The sequence below is a fragment of the Peromyscus eremicus genome, chromosome 2, assembly GCF_949786415.1.
Source record: "Peromyscus eremicus chromosome 2, PerEre_H2_v1, whole genome shotgun sequence".
Lineage (NCBI taxonomy): Eukaryota > Metazoa > Chordata > Mammalia > Rodentia > Cricetidae > Peromyscus > Peromyscus eremicus.
The window spans coordinates 140,538,535-140,555,649 of record NC_081417.1 but is presented as its reverse complement, the minus strand read 5'-3'; the positions used below and the strand labels follow the sequence as shown (position 1 = coordinate 140,555,649).

At 42.9% G+C, this 17,115-nt stretch overlaps 1 protein-coding gene across 1 annotated transcript in view; it reads left to right on the top strand.

Moving 5' to 3' along the window:
- Nucleotides 1-12: 12 nt before the first annotated feature.
- Nucleotides 13-17,115, top strand: part of Rbbp4 (RB binding protein 4, chromatin remodeling factor) — a 20,040-nt gene continuing 2,937 nt past the window's right edge. The window contains exons 1-11 of the mRNA XM_059255016.1: nucleotides 13-145; nucleotides 704-851; nucleotides 4,657-4,802; nucleotides 13,153-13,326; nucleotides 13,775-13,890; nucleotides 14,005-14,165; nucleotides 14,266-14,392; nucleotides 15,221-15,298; nucleotides 15,723-15,799; nucleotides 16,593-16,650; nucleotides 16,754-16,864. Coding sequence (XP_059110999.1) covers nucleotides 130-145; nucleotides 704-851; nucleotides 4,657-4,802; nucleotides 13,153-13,326; nucleotides 13,775-13,890; nucleotides 14,005-14,165; nucleotides 14,266-14,392; nucleotides 15,221-15,298; nucleotides 15,723-15,799; nucleotides 16,593-16,650; nucleotides 16,754-16,864 — 1,212 coding nt within the window. The 5' untranslated portion in view covers nucleotides 13-129. The remainder of the gene's footprint in view (nucleotides 146-703; nucleotides 852-4,656; nucleotides 4,803-13,152; nucleotides 13,327-13,774; nucleotides 13,891-14,004; nucleotides 14,166-14,265; nucleotides 14,393-15,220; nucleotides 15,299-15,722; nucleotides 15,800-16,592; nucleotides 16,651-16,753; nucleotides 16,865-17,115) is intronic.

Below are 17,115 nucleotides of genomic sequence, written 5' to 3'. Positions count from 1 at the left end.
CCCCCACGCACGGGCCGCAGGAAACAATAGAGGCCGCGCGCGCGGAGCGAGCGCCCGTCGCTTCCCCGCCCCTCCTGCAACGCACGACCCCGGGATCTCCTCCCAACCCCTCCCGGCTCTTCTGCCGCCATGGCTGACAAGGAAGGTGAGTGTGCCGAGGCGGGCTCGGGAAGGCGCGGGGCGGCGGGCCTGTGTCGTGGCTTGTTAACGCGGCCTAATACGGAGAGCAGGCCCGACTCTGGCGAGCCTAAGCCCAGCAACTCCGGCTGGAGGAGGGAGCTCCCCGCGGGGCGGGCTAACGGCGCGCTGGCTCCTCAGGAGCGGATGCGGGCCGACGCCAGCGCTCGGGCCCGGGCGAGTGCGACGCTCCCCGTCGTCGGTCCCCCTGCCTGCGGGGACTCGGGACGCCGCTCCCCAGCTCCAGGCCCGACGCGCAGGCCTCCTTTGGGGTTCTGTGGACTTGGCGCGCTTCGAAGCTGGGCAGCCTCGGGCCAGACGAGTAACGGAGTGTCTGGCCGCGGTGGCCCGAGGACTTCCGGCCTTCCGCGGCGGAGAGAGCGGCCCTGGGGCCTGCGCCCCGGGAGGTGGAGACGAATCTCGATTTCGGTGTCAGGATCCGGGAGCCGCGCCGGGGGCTTCGAAGACGTTTTACTCGCCTTCCGTCTCTGCTCGCTAACTTAATCTGTTTTAAAAAACGTTTCAGCTGCCTTTGACGACGCGGTGGAAGAACGTGTGATCAACGAGGAGTACAAAATATGGAAGAAGAACACCCCTTTTCTTTATGATTTGGTGATGACCCATGCCCTGGAGTGGCCCAGTTTAACTGCCCAGTGGCTTCCAGATGTAACCAGGTGACACCAATCTCTTGGATATTACTTTGGCGTTTCATAGCTTGACTTAGTTTTCCGGGTTTTTTTTGTTTGTTTGTTTTTTCCCTCTCCAGTCATTCAGAAGCGGCATATGATCAGAGCCTATGAATAATGTTTATTTTCCTCTACCATTAAGTAAGAAATAAGGGTAGAAAACTGAAGGTTATTTTGTAATTTACCCTGCAAGAGAAAACGTGTTTTTCTTCCTCAGCAGTGAGTCGAATAGCCATCCTATAACTAGTTGATGTGTAATGTTAAAATGTGACAGATTTCAGAAGGTATTATGTCTGGTTCATTCAATAAAACATTTGGATTCTCAAGTCATTTATGATGATAGCAAATTAATAGAGAAATTTGGGGCCTGCCTTCAAGAAATACATTGTCTGGTTGAAGGGACAGTTATTTGAGCTGTAATGGTCCTGAGGCTTTAGATAATTATTGAGGTAACACCTGAAGAGGGCTGGGGGCGTGTAATGTTTAGTGGTAGAGCACATACTGGCAAGGACTTTGATCCTTAGGCCATAGAGTGAAATTGCATACACAGAATGTTCTAACCAAGGGAACCATCTGTCACTTGAAATACCAAGACTAGCTTGCAGAAAGGGAGTGAGTGGGAATACAAAGATAAAGGTGGGTGTATATTATTATTGATGTAAACTTGGCAAAACAGAGTACTAACTTCTTTTGAAACTTGGAGTAAGATATGTATAGAATCCGGTTATGAGACTGATTTGGTTCAACAAGTCGTAGAAATTGGAGTAGAGTTGTTTTGAGGTGCTAGGAATTGAACCTTGTGCATGGTAAGCAGGCAGTACCTCTGAACTATATCTCTGTTTTTTGTGTAGTAGAAAGTTCTTGTGTATTTTACTAAAAAATGAATAATGAGGCTGCTACTTATGCATCAGTGTAGAGAAAAATGGAGACCTATTGAGGAGTGTTGTACAAATCTATATCCCCCCACCACCACACACACACACACACACAGGGTTTCTCTGTGTAGCTTTGCGACTTTCCTGGATCTCTCTAGACCAGGCTGGCCTCGAACTTACAGAAATAGCCTGTCTCTGCCTCCCGAGTGCTGGGAATAAAGGCGTGCGCCACCACCAACTGGCTTGGAATTGGAACTTTTTGTTGTTGTTGTGGTTTTGGGGTTTTTTTTTTCCTCGAGACAAGGTTTCTCTGTGTAGTTTTGGTGCCTGTCCTGGAGCTCTCTCTCTGTAGACCAGGCTGGCCTCGAACTCACAGAGACCTGCCTGGCTCTGCCTCCCAAGTGCTGGGATTGAAGTCTAGCGCCACCACCGCCTGGCGGAGTTGGAACTTTTTAAAATGTAACCAGGTTCAAAAATAGTTGGGAGAGGGGTTGGGGATTTAGCTCAGTGGTAGAGCGTTTGCCTAGCAAGTGCAAGGCCCTGTGTTCGGTCCTCAGCTCCGACAAAAAAAAAAAAAAAAAAAAAAAAAAAAAAAAAAATAGTTGGGAGCTGCAGCTTAGTGGAGTCATTTCTATCTGTTGTCAGTGGTTGTTAAACACTGGTGTTGAGAGGATATGTGGTAGTACACAGCTGTAGTCCCAGCACGAAAGAGGTAGAGCAAGAAAATGGAGGGTTTAAGGCCAGCCTGTGACACACTTAAAAACAAAACAATTGCACGGTGGTAGAGCCCTGTGACAGCACTGTTTGTGTGGCATCTTTCCCATCTTGACAAAGGGGTTTCAGGTTGTAACGTACAACACAGTCAGCTAGAGGTGTTGTAAAACATTGTCAACTCCCCTACGAGGTTTCTGATTCTATAGATGTGAGAATTTTCATTCCTTGACGTTACCCAGTGGTGCTGGGGCTGTTGGTCCTAAGACCACACTGTAAAGGCTCCTTCCAGGGAACACATGGTATTAAGTTATGTCTCTTCTTTGAAACTTAATATTCCTTGTTTCTTACAGTATAAAATTTCAGACTGCCTTAAGCTGACATTCAAGAAATTGAGCAGTGATTTTAATCGTCTTTCTAGTTTTCTCTCATTTGACTTTTCCATTTCCAAAACTAGAGTTGGACTTCAGTCTCGGTCTGTTACTTAGTAGCTATGTGATCTCAGCCACAATGTCTAATTTTCCTATATATCAAATACTTTTCATTTCAAATTAGAATAATTCTTCATAGTATTGTGATATTTAAATCCAGCCCAGCATTCGTTTTAGATTGTTTAACAGTCCTGGCTGTCCTGGAACTTGCTCTGTAGACCAGGCTGGCTCTGCCTCCAGAGTGCTGGGATTAAAGCTGTGCACCACCACCGCCCAGCTTAACTCACTTTTTTTATTCCAACAAACTGGGAGAGAAGTAAATTTCCCTTTAGTGATTTTAAATTTTGGCCAAGTTAAATAAAAATTAAGTACTGTATTTGTGTTCTAGCCTTAATAGAGGGCCATTATAAGTAGGAAATAGAGGCTGGCAAGTTGACTCACTGGGTAAAGATGTCTATTTCCAAGCTTGACAACTTAACTCTGGTTGCCTGGAGAGAACAAATCCACAAAAGTTGCCATTCGTATTATTTCTATTGGGGGTCATGCATGCCTAAGTGGATGGGTGTGGGTGCTGAGGATCTCCTGGAGCTAAATTTCAGGTGGTTGTGGGTCACTTGGCATGGGAGCTGGGAACTGAACTCATGTCCTCTCTAAGAGCACAAACACTGTTAAGTGCTGACCCATCTTTCTGGTCCTACTTTTTCTAAAGAAATAGGGGCTTTGGTAATGACTCACTAAAGTGCTTACCTTGCAAGCATCAGGGACATGCAATCAATCCACACCATCCATGTTTAAAAACAAAACATGGGCCGGGCGGTGGTGGCGCATGCCTTTAATCCCAGCACTCGGGAGGCAGAAACAGGCGGATCTCTGTGAGTTCGAGGCCAGCCTGGGCTACCAAGTGAGTCCCAGGAAAGGCGCAAAGCTACACAGAGAAACCCTGTCTCAAAAAACAAAAAACAAACAAACAAACAAACAAAAAACAAAAAAAAAACACATGACAAACAAAAAACCAGGGTGGTATATGCTTGAAGTCTCAGTGATGGGGAGATGGGAAATAGGAAGATTCCCTCAGGCTCAACAGCATGCTGACCTAATTGGTGAGCTCCAGCCTTGTATTAACAGAGGTGAGTAGCTTCTTTTTGTTTTTACTTTTGCTTTTTTTGAGACAGAGTTTCTCCATTGTAATAATAGCCCTGGCTGTCCTGGAACTCAAGTAGAACCACCTGCCTCTGCCTCCCGAGAGTGCAGGAACTAAAGGCCATAAATAGCATCTTAAGAGTGAATGACTCACCAGCGGTGGTGGCGCACGCCTTTAATCCCAGCACTCAGGAGGCAGAGGCAGGCGGATCTCTGTGAGTTCGAGGCCAGCCTGGTCTACAAAGCAAGTTCCAGAAAAGGCTCAAAGCTGCACAGAGAAACCCTGTCTCTAAAAAACCCAAAAAAAAAAAAAAAAAAAGTTAATGACTCCCCACCCTCACTCCACCCCCACACACAGGGTTTCTCTGCTTTCCTGGAACTCACTTTGTAGACCAGGCTAAGGCCAGCCTTGAACTCACAGAGATCCACCACCAACTCTGGGCTGAGTGAATGACTCTTAATTGTCCTCCAGCATCCATATGCGTGTCTACTTGAGCACATGGGGTTTTTTTAAGTAGGGACTAGTTCTCACTAACTATTTCAATTGAATTGTTTGGGTTTTTTGTCATATGCTCATCACTGACTATGATTTCTTGGGTTATCGACTTGAATAGTGACGATTTGTTGTTATTACAGGCCTGAAGGGAAAGATTTCAGCATTCATCGGCTTGTCCTGGGAACACACACATCTGATGAACAAAACCACCTGGTGATAGCCAGTGTCCAGCTCCCTAATGATGATGCTCAGTTTGATGCATCACACTATGACAGTGAAAAAGGAGGTAGGACTCTTCAGGAGAGAAGAAGTAATGGTGTATGGGTTATATCTTTCATGTCTGAACTATCATTAAGGAGGTACACAACTTGTTACGTAGCCTCTTTTTTTAAAAAAATTTTTGTGATTTTTATTTTATGTGCATTGATGTTTTGCCTGCATGTGTGTCTGTGAGGGTGTGGAATCCCCTCGAACTGGAGTTACAGACAGATGTGAACTGACATGTGGGTACTGGGGCTTGAACCTAGGTCCTCTGGAAGAGCAGCCAGTGCTCATAACTGCTGAGCCATCTCTCCAACCCCTGGGTAGCCTCTTAAGTTTTAAGTTATTGGGAAAGCTAGTTTGCAATCAAGTAATCAACACAAAGCTTGCTTGCTGTAAGCTTCCCTCTACTATACTGGTCATGGTGGGATTTCTGCAGTTAATGGAGCAAAGGTCTGCCATATGTTTTTTGTTGTGTATTCTCAACAGGGAAGACATTGACCCAAAGAGACAGAAATTAATTCATAGGTGTGGGTTGCTACAAATTTTTTTTTAATTTTATGTATATGAGTGTTTTGCCTGCTATGTCTGTGCATCACTTGTGTGCCTGGTGCCTATAAAGTCCAGAAAAGGGTGTTGGATCCCTGGAAGTAGAGTTAAAGGCATTTGTGAGCTACTAGGAATTGAACCTGAGTCCTTTGCAAGAGCAGCCAGTTCTCCTAATCGCTGAGCCGTCTCTCCAGCCACACATCTTAAATGTTTACAGGCACAGGTGGCAGGAGGATCACAAGTTGCAGGCCAACTTGGGGCTAGTGATTCCCTAACTCGAAATAGACTTGATAGTTTGCACAGTACCCAAAGCATACAGTGTATCTGTGCTACTTCGATTTCACAGGGTTACAGGGGCAGAAAGTCTTAATAAAACTTCTTAGAGGGGTAACCAGTGGGGGGAGGGGGATGAGAAACACTAAATTATCATTGTTTTGCTTTTGGGGACAGAGTTTCTTTGTATAGTCCTAGCTGTCCTGGAACTTGCTCTGTAGATCAGACTGATCTCAACTCAGAGGGCCTCCTGCCTCTGCCTCCCAGGTGCTGGGATTAAAGGCTGGGCCACCACTGCCCACCCACTAAATTATTCTTAAAGGTTTAAGACAGTAGAAATGACATGGTATCCATTATATTCATAAGAAATTTCAACAACCTAATTTTTAGGAGATACCCTAAGAGTTTAACTGCTCCTGAATACTGAACATCTTTTTCAGGATAGGAATTGGTAAATTTTCTTTATGTCCCTCAAACCAGAACATCAAAAAAAGGTGGGGTCAGTTGGAGAATTTCCTTGAATAAACCCTGTCTCAGACAAAACAACAAAAAATAGATAGTGGGCTTCCATTATTAACATTTGTGCTCCATATAACCAATGCTTAATATTTCTTGATTAGCAGAAAGAACCCTTGATTATGTGTAAGTTTATTTGGGATCCAGCTGTTGACCAGGATTACAATTTTTCCTGGTCATTCCACATTTAATCTTTGGTGGTACAGAGGGCAAAATAGATTGTTAGAATAATAGTCAACTATGATTTTGTGTAATTTGCCCAAGTGAATAGTTTTTTGGAAAAAGTTAGTCTCTGGATCCCTGTATATGTTGGTTGGAAAAGGAAAACACTGGCCTTAAGAATAAGGACTGACCTGGGCGGGCAGTGATGGCGCACGCCTTTAATCCCAGCATTCAGGAGGCAGAGTCAGTTGAATCTCTTTGAGTTCGAAGCCAGCCTGGTCTACAGAGTGAAATCCAGGATAGGCTCCAAAACTACACAGAGAAACCCTGTCTGGAAAAACCGAAAAAGAAAAAAAGAGTGAGGATGGGTGGAGATCCTATTTGCCACTGTCTGGCTGTGTGGTTTTCTTTGGTTTGGTTTGGTTTTGGTTTTCTGAAGGGTTTCTTGTGTAGCCTTGACTGTCCTGGAGGAACTTTGTAGACCAGGCTGGCTTTGAACTCACAAGTGCCTCCCACGTGCTGGAATTAAAAGTGTGTGCCACTATGCCCAGCCTAACTGTGGTTTTAGAGTAAGTCATTTAACCTGAGTCCAGTTCCTATCCCTTAAATGAAATGAATTCTCTTTTAATGATTTCCTGGGTAATTGAACCCAATGTTGTATGTGTTTAAGGCCAAATGCTCTACCACTGAGCTGTGTCTTCAGGTGTAAATGGGATAGGTTGCGTTTGAATTGTAGTTGGGGCTGGGGTTGTGAGTCAGGGGTGGGATACTCTTTTTTAGCATATTGAAGCCCTGGATTCCGTCACTCTACAACAAACTAAGTGGGGTTTTGTTGTTATAGACATGGAAAGTCTGATTACTGTTGTTTCATGTTTTCTAAGTAATGTAGACGATATCCCTTCCTCTATAAACAAATCTCCCGGAAAGTAGTACTTGCTTTCTTAAAGGAGTCCACATATTAAATCACTCATTCAACAAATGATGATGGCACACTCGTAATCATAGCTCTCCGTGGTCACAAATTCAGGTCCGATCTGGGTAACATAACTGACTCCTGTTTTAGAAGGAAAAAAACAGGCCAGTGAGACAGCTGAGCAGTTAAAGTCCTTGGATCTCATGGTGGAAGGAGAAAACTCCCGAAAGTTGTTCTCTCACCTCTATGCATGTGATGTAGCATGTACACACCCACCTGCATGTATGTGCATACAGTAAAATGAAAAACAAGGGGAGTTAGGGAAGTAGGTCAGTTGGTAGGATATTTGCCTACCATGCACAAGGCCCTGGATTCTAAACCATATACGGTGGTATGCACTTGGAAGGTGGAGGCAGGAGGCTGGTGTATGTTCAAAGGGAGTTCAGTACTTAATACATGGAGGTGTTTTTCTTGGTGCCTGAGATGCAGTACAGAATGTGTGGTGTGGGTTTATAATTTGCTTTTCTGACAGTAGATTCAATAACTTCCGATTTCATTTTGTGTGTGCGTGGTACATGCAAGTGTGTGGGTGCAGGTGTCCATGCCAACACACTCAGAAGTCAGAGCCTTCCTCTTTCACTCTATTTAACCCTTTGATATTGTGTCACTGAATTGGAGGTTTCCCCAGGCAGCTAGGCTGCTTGTCTTCACACTGTAATCCTGGGGTTACGGATACACTGGAAGCCATGCCTGGCTTTTTGTGTAGGTGCCAAGAATTCAAACTCAGGTCTTCAAGCTTGCTGTGTAGCAAATGTTTTACCCACTGAGCTGTCTCTCCATCCTCAAGCTTTTTTTTTTTTTTTTTTTTGTAGTGTTAAGGTTTTAAGTTTGTATGAGTTGTATTTTGCCTGTTTTTGAATAGGCTTTCATGTAACCCATAACTCAGAGTGGCTTGAATTTGTATTCATCCCTGCGTTCACCTCTGAAGTTCTGGGAGGGACTGAGTTAATGAACCTGGCCTCTGCTATTGTTAAGAAGAGCTGTACAGTTATGAATTACTAATTTTTCCTCTGATGTCCTCCAACTTTTTTGTCCTTCTTTGAAATGCCTCCCAGTTCCAAGATTTCAAAATACCTGTTGTTTATTCCTAATCTTTAACTGATACACTTTGGTCTTTCTGTTTATTTTGCTGCTGTGTATGTGGTTAGAATTGAGTCCTATTCCCTGAATGTTGTCTTGCTTTGGGGATTTGGGGGGACAGTAAGATCTCTTCCACTGAGCTACTTTCTCTGACTAGTTTTGTGCGTTGATGTAGGTGTGTGCCATAGTGCCAAATAGGGAAGGATTGTCACAGGTTCACGACCATTGTGGTCTGTATATTGAGCTCCTGACTGAACTGTCACAAAAGGACTTCTCTCTCCCAAAAAATAGTAACAAAAGCAGTAATGTGAATAATGACTCTGGATTTTTTAATTTGATTGTCACACTACCCCAGTGTTACACACCTTATTTTTCTTTTACCCCTTTACTGAAAAGTGGATATGCTTGGTACTAAATGTGGGGGAGTAGTGACTTCAGTTGATCTCATCAGTGATGGGTACAGTTATGTCTAATGTCTAAGTCTCTTGGGTGCTGGGTTGTATCTCAGTGGTAGAGCACTTGTCTAGCATCTACAAGACCCTGGGCTACAATACTCTGCACCACAGACACAAAAAGTTAGTTTTTTTGAGAGATTACTAGATAGATCACTTAACTAAAAGATGAAATGCATTATAAAAATTCATGAGTTAAGTATAATAAATCATTGATTGTGATAACATAATTTGGTTATTTGACTTGTGGTGTTAAAATATATTCTTTGAAATTCCACGGGTTTTATGGCCTTGGTGCTGGACATGTTTTGTTTGGGGAGTTTTTATTGGTTTTGGTTAGTTGGTTGATTTGGGGGTGGGGGTGGGGGGGCAATTAGTTTTTTGTTTTGGTTTGGTTTGATTTTTTTTAGACAGGGTCTCTGTTGTAGACTGGCCTAAAAACACCCTTAAGTAGTCAAGGCTATCTTTGAACTCCTGGTGATCCTTTTGACTTAGCCTTTTAAAGGGGGTTTCTTTTATTGTTAATATTAATGTAGATGGGTATTTTCCCTGCATGTACGACAATGTAACCACCATATTTGTGCTTGGTGCCTATGAAGGCCAGAGGAGGGTGTCAGAGCCCCTGGAACTGAAGCTGCAGGTGGTTATGGGCCACCATAGGGGTGCCGAAAATCAAACCTTTGGTCATCTTGAAGAGCAGCCAGTGCTCTTCATCAATCAGGCATCTCTGGCCCATGCGAATGTTTTCACTGTGACTTGAGTAGTGCTTCCTTCCCCTGGTATACACATGGGTAAAGATTCATGAAGCCACAGAGAGCTGTTCATTTTTATTCCGTTGTGTTGTACTTTGGGTTGGTTTTAATGGTGTTTTGCCTTTGTTGGTGTGTTTGAGACAAGCTAGGAAGAAATTTTTACTTTGTTTTTTTGTTAATATTTCAGACCTTTGTTTGCTGTTTTGACTGGGCCTTCCACTATCTACTTTATAGTGGCAATCTGTAATTTTAAGTAGGTGTAGCTGGTGGGGTGATAATGTCTCTGGTAATGTGTGTGTCTGGCATGTGTGTGGTCTTTGGTTCAGTCTGCATTAAGAAAAAGGCATATCCTAATCTGTTAGGAACTCAAATTGAGAACTGTATATGGTAGCACATACTTTGCAATCTCAGTACTTGGAAGGTAGGAGGATCCTTACTTTTGAAACAAGCTGGGCTATTGAGACATGGGCAGACAAAACAAAATCTCATTTTGAATTCTCTAAACTGGGTTCCTACTACTGTATTTATTAAGTATTTATTAAGTATTTGCCCCAAACAAAAATCATGCATTATATGATTAATGGCCCCCTTTTTTTTGTGAATTCTGCCCAGTGTTGCTTTTCTCCTGTATGTTGCCACTTTGACAGTTAAACTTTTTAGATTTTTAGAAAGTCAGTCATGTGTAGTTGTGTGCTTACCACCATGTGCTTAGACTGAAAATTCCTTGAGATCACTTACCATGTTACATCTTTTCTAACATTTATGTGTGCCTGTAAGGGTGTGTGGAGGTCAGAGGGTAATTTTGCCTTCTACCTTGTTGAGGCAGGTTCTTGACTGCTGTTCTACAGTTACAGTGATTGCTCCAGGCTAGCTGGCCCAAGAGCCTTCTCTCCTATCCCTGTTGAATGTTGTAGAGTCAGGGGTGTGTGCAAAGGTATTTCCCTCCTCCCCCACCTCCTAGAGCCCTTTTTTTTTTTTTTTCAATTGATTTATTTTTGTTTTATGTGCATTGGTGTTTTGCCTGCATATATGTCTATGTGAGGGTGCCAGATCCCCTAGAATGAGTTACAGACAGTTGTGAGCTGCCATGTGGGTGCTGGAATTGTACCTGGTCCTCTGGAAGAGCAGCCAGTGCTCTTTACCTTAACCACTGAGCCATCTCTCCAGCCCCTAGGGCCTTTTTTCAAAGACAGGATGTCACTATGTACATTGCTCCTGACTGGCTGGCTGGTATGGAACTCAAAAGATCTGCTTGCCTCTGCCACCCTAGAGCCGGGATTAAAGAAGTAAATAATGAATGTAGTAAGAATTATTTTGAGGTTGAAAAGTGCCTTAATAGGCTAACAGTGTTACTCATTTACATCTTTGCTGTCTGTAAATATTTTCATCCTTTAGTTAGTGACACTTCTCTAGGAGTAGTGGTAGAGATAGTTCAAGGTGTGGTAGTTAGGTGGTAGAGGTAGAGATAGTTCAGGGTCATCCTTGGCTACATAGTGGAAGGTCAGCCTGTGCTACTTGAGACCATGTCAATCAATCAATCAATGGATAAGTGAAATAACATTGAGTAGAAGTGTTAGTGACAGAACATTTTCATTTGTACATAACTCTAAACTTTATTTAAGGCTCAGAAAAATGTAAAGCCTTCCCCAAATCACCAAACTAGGAAGTGACAGAGCTACTTGGGTGTGAGTCTAACTCTTACCAAGTATTTTCTACCATATCCTGCCTTCTGGAAGTCTTCTATCATTAATTACCCTCATTTGTTTCATATAACCACAAATTACTTATTTTGTAATGCTGCTTGGGAGAATTCTCCCAAGTGTATGTGATAGTTAAATGTGAATGAAGAGCACATGAGATAGCCCAGGAGGAAAAGATTCTTGTTACCTGGTGATACAAGTTTGATGGACTGAGTTGTCCTCTGGCCTCCACATGTGCACCATGGCACACATAATGACAAGGGATAACCTCTATTAGAGCCAGGCATGGTGGAACATACCTCTGTTGAGTTCTAGGACAGCCAAGGCCAAATAGTGAGAACCTGTCTCAAACCCAATAATAAACAATAATTCATAAAAATTTAAGGATGTTAATGAAAAGAAACTAACCAGACCTGGTAGCATAGGCCTGTATGTAATCCAGTCAACTCAGGAGACTTGAGTCAGGAGGATTTCAAGTTTTATAATCCTGCTTAGTCAACTTAGTGAAATCCTGTTTAAAAATGAGAGGTTAGAGAGGTTTACCTAGAGGTACAGGTCAGTAGTACTACAAGGTACGGTCAGTCTCCAGCATGAAAGAAGGGATTGGGAAAGGAGATACTATGAGAGCAGATACAATGTGATGGTATTTCTGAAAGCTCACACTAATGAAGAGCTTCAAATAAATGATGTAAGAGGTGCTTTATATTACCTAGCACTACAGTTTAATATCCATTAAAATGGCAGCTTGACACTAGTGAGGTAGTTCAAGAGTTAAGAGCACTTGTTTCTTTTGCAGAGGGCCTGGATTCAATTTCTAGCACCCACAAAACAACTTAAAACTAACTGTCCAACTCCAGTTTCAGGGATCCAATGCCCTCTTTTAGCCTCTACGAGCACCAGGTACACACTAGCACACATGCAGGGAAATACTTACACACATAAAATAAAAGTAAATCTTTTTAGCCAGGCTGAAGTAGAGCACACCTTTAATTATAGGACTCGAGAGGTAAAGGCAGCCAGATCTCTGAGTTCAAGGCCAGCCTGGTCTACAAAGTGAGTTCCAGGACAGCTTGGTGCGGCGCCCCCCCCCCCCCCCGTCTTTTTTTTTTTTTTTTTTTTTTAAGACAGATTCTCTCTACATAGTCCTAGCTGTTCTGGAACTCACAGAGGCATGCTTGAATTTCATTCGTTCTACAGATTTTGTTTTGGTTTGGTTTTTGGTTTTCCAAGACAAGGTTTCTCTATACAACAGTCCTGGCTGTCCTAGAATTCACTCTGTAGACCAGGCTGGCCTTAAACTCACAGAGATCCACTTGCCTCTGCCTCCTGAGCACTGGGATAAAAGTGTGCACCACCATTACCCAGCCCCACAAACTTATTTTTATGTCAAATGAGATTTGAAAACAGTCAAGAACAACCTTTTAGCAAGGAATGGTGGTCATCATACTTGTAATCTTGGCACTCAGTCAAGGAAATTGCCTAGGCTAGACTATAGAATGAGAAAGGAGTGGGAGAGAGAGGAGAGAACAAAGAGGAACCTCTATGTAAAGAATTGAAGGCCTGTCTGAGTGAGCTGTATAATCACAGCGGGGGGGGGGGAGTTGAGACTCACAAAGTTGCTGCGTCCCCCCCCCCCCCCCCCCCAAGATCTCCCTATAAAAAGCCTTAGCTAGTGTGACACTCGCTATGCAGACCAGGCTGGCCTCTAACTCACAAAGATCTGGGAGTGCCAAGATTTAAAGGTGTGTTACCATGCCTGGATTGAGATTCATACCATCTTAATTTCAATTGGTAATGTAGTTACTTATTACTAATCTATCTGTAGTTACAAATGTATAAAAGCACCTTAGTTCTGTAAATGGTTCAGTCTTCTAGTTATATGACTTGGTTGATTAAATACTTTTGCTTATATGTACAGAATTTGGAGGTTTTGGCTCTGTCAGTGGGAAAATTGAAATCGAAATCAAGATTAACCATGAAGGAGAAGTAAACAGGGCTCGGTACATGCCCCAGAACCCTTGCATCATTGCAACCAAGACTCCATCCAGTGATGTGCTTGTTTTCGACTACACAAAGCATCCTTCTAAACCAGGTACTTCCCTCTTTTTAAACAGATACAGATTCCATTTACTCAGATAGTCTCTGTTTTTATAATTTAACATCTTATGATTTGTATTGATATGTGTGGTATTTATTGGTTTTTCAAGACAGAGTTTCTTTGTGTAGCCCTGGCTGTCCTGGAACTCACTCTGTAGACCAGGCTGGCCTCGAACTCACAGAGTTCCACCTGCCTCTGCCTCCTGAGTACTGGGGGTTAAAGGCGTGTGCCGCCGCCACCCGGCCACGTGTGAGTATTTTGTGCTTCTCAAGTGTAACAATGCTTTTATGTGGAGGAAAATCATGATTTTGCAACTTCCGCATTATATAGTTGGTCATAATGGGTCTATATTTTGTATAATAGGCGTCTGTGACATCATTTTGCATAATAAGCCCAGAGAGACAATGGACTTGATATTCTAGATATGTCTGTTACTTTGCAGACCCTTCTGGAGAGTGCAACCCAGATTTGCGTCTCCGTGGACATCAGAAGGAAGGTTATGGTCTTTCTTGGAATCCAAATCTCAGCGGGCACTTACTTAGTGCTTCAGATGACCATGTGGGTATCCTTGCAGTTTTGAGGGAAATCTGGGATTGTTGCCAATTGGTGTCTTTTTTGGGGATATGTGGGGAAGTGAGAATCTTTTATATAATGGTTAATTTTATATTTAAGACCATCTGCCTATGGGACATCAGTGCAGTTCCAAAAGAAGGAAAAGTGGTGGATGCAAAGACCATCTTTACAGGGCATACAGCAGTAGTAGAGGACGTTTCCTGGCATCTGCTCCATGAGTCTCTGTTTGGGTCAGTTGCTGATGACCAGAAACTTATGATGTGAGTGAACCCCATTGTTTGTTTTTTAATACATACATTTTCATAGTTTTGTATTAGTCCCCATTTCAAGCTTCTCTGTTCTTTCTCTTTTTAAATGAAGTTGGGATACTCGTTCAAACAATACTTCCAAGCCAAGCCACTCGGTCGATGCTCACACTGCTGAAGTGAACTGCCTGTCTTTCAATCCTTATAGCGAGTTCATTCTTGCCACAGGATCAGCTGACAAGGTCAGTTTGCTTTGTTTGGGGTTTTTTGTTACTGAGTTGTTCAGGTTTTATATTTTATGGTAAGTCTTTTGCATGGTATACATGACTGGTGCCCTTTGAGACCAGAAAGGGTGTCACATCCCCTGGGATTGGAGTTGCAGATGTTTATGAGACATCAAGTGGGTGCTCTTAACTACTGATCCATCTTTAGCATTTTTTAATTGTGCAAAGATCCTTTAGTTAATGTTTTAAAGGTTTTTTAAGAGTTTATTATCAGGCTGCTGAGCCTGAAGATCTGAATTCAGTCCCCAAGACCCAAATAACTAACTAAAGGAGATTACCAACTCTACTCCTACAAGTTGCCCTCTGATTTCTCCACGGTTGTCTCCTCTGTGTTTATGACACACACATTCTCAATTATTTATTTGGTAGGGGTGGGGGCACATACACCATGACATTTGCATGGGGGTTAGAAGACAACTGGCCAGAGTCTATTTATTCCTTCCACTATGTGGATTCTGGGATCGAGCACATGGTAGCAGACTTGACAACAAGCACCGTTATCCACTGAACCCTGTGGCCTTAGGCTTTTCTTTTCTTTTTCTTTTTTTTGGGGGGGTGGGGGTGGGGGTTGTTTTGTTTTTCGAGACAGGGTTTCTCTGTATAGTTTTGGTGCCTATCCACGGGATCTTGCTCTGTAGACCAGGCTGGCCTAGAATTCACAGAGATCCGCCTGGCTCTGCCTCCTGAGTGCTGCAATTAAAAGCATGAGGCGTGTGCCACCACCCCCAGGCTGGCTTTTCTTACTTGATACGTTTATCTTGATTTCTTTTATCTTTTTGTACATAGACTGTTGCCTTGTGGGATCTGAGAAATCTGAAACTCAAGTTGCATTCCTTTGAATCACATAAGGATGAAATATTCCAAGTAAGAGAAACCAATGCTCCCTGCCTTCTTTTCCCTTTCCTTCCCTTTGATGTATGTAGTTATCTTTTATCTAATAATTGTAAGGAATCTTTGGGGAGTACAAGTAGCTGAGGCTTGAACTCTGTGCCTTTTGTGTGTTGTGTGGCACATAAGCAGTTGAGAAAATAATCATAGATTCTGTCAATATTTTAGTTTCTGTGTCAGAATTGAACTTCATTTGACTAAAAGCCAGAATTAGGCATGAATAATTTGGGGGCAGGGGAGGAAAACAAGGTTTTGTGCTGGCTTGTGCCTATAGTTCTGCCTCCCGAGTGCTGGGATTAAAGGTGTGCGCCACCAACACCCGGCTTCATTGCTTTTTATTTACAGAGTTTTGTAAGATATATTTTCTAATTCATTGCATTTTCTTCTCTCTTGGATATAGGTTCAGTGGTCACCTCACAATGAGACTATTTTGGCTTCTAGTGGTACTGATCGTAGGCTGAATGTATGGGATTTAAGGTGAGTTTTGTGTTAATTACCTTATCCATGAAGTATGTTTGGTTTTTTGTTTTGTTTTTGTTTTGGGGAGACAAGGTTTCCTTTATAGCCCTGGTTGTCCTAGAACTTACTCTGTAGAATAATAGTCTGACCTCAGACTCAGAAATTCACCTCTCTTTGCTCCAGAGTGCCACCAAGCCAGGCACAGTTACTGTCTTTACATTTTTCAAAGATGGGTGCTCAGGCTGTCTTAATTAGGGTTTCTATTGCTGTGAAGAGACACCATGACCATGGCAACTCTTTTTTTTTTTTTTTTTTTTTTTTTTTTTTTTTAAGATTTATTTATTATGTATACAGCATGTATGACTGCAGTCCAGAAGAGGGCACCAGATCTCATTACAGATGGTTGTGAGCCACCATGTGGTTGCTGGGAATTGAACTCAGGACCTCTGGAAGAGCAGTCAGTGCTCTTAACCTCTGAGCCATCTCTCCAGCCCCAACCATGGCAACTCTTATAAAAGAAAACATTTAATTGGGTGGCTTACAGTCCAGAAGTTCAGTCCATTATCACCATGGTGGGACATGGCTCTTTGCATAGTGCTGGAGGGGTAGCTGAGAGTTGTTCTACATCTTGTACATGAAGTAGAAAGTGAATTGAGACACTGGGCATGGGCTTGAGCATATATAAGACCTCAAAGCCCACCTCCACAGTGACGCATTTCCTCTAACACAAGTGCCTATGAGCTTATGGGGGCCAGTTACATTCAAACTACACAGGGTAATGTTTTTTGACTTAAAATTCTTTTTTTGTTAGTAAAATTGGAGAAGAACAGTCCCCAGAAGATGCAGAAGATGGCCCACCGGAGTTGTTGGTATGTTACAAACCTTCAGGCACTTTGGGGTCTTCTGTGCTTTAAAAAGTGGGCTGTGATCTAATGTCCGTGTTTACTGTCTTTGTTTTGGTCCCTCTTGCAGTTTATTCATGGTGGTCACACTGCCAAGATATCTGATTTTTCCTGGAATCCCAATGAACCTTGGGTGATTTGTTCTGTATCAGAAGACAATATCATGCAAGTGTGGCAGATGGTGAGTGTTTAGCCATTTATTTAGGGGATGTTAGATACATGAGACCGTCATTTTACACACACACACACACACACACACACACACACTTCGGATGCAGCTGCCATCTCTACCCTGTTTTCCTCAGATATGACTTGAATGTATATATGTAGTTTTCTTGGCGCAGGGGTTGCTGTTTGAGTCAAGGTCTCATGTAGCTCTGTCTGGCTCATATTTACATGTGTTATTTTGAACTGCCTTTTCTTTTTGTTTTT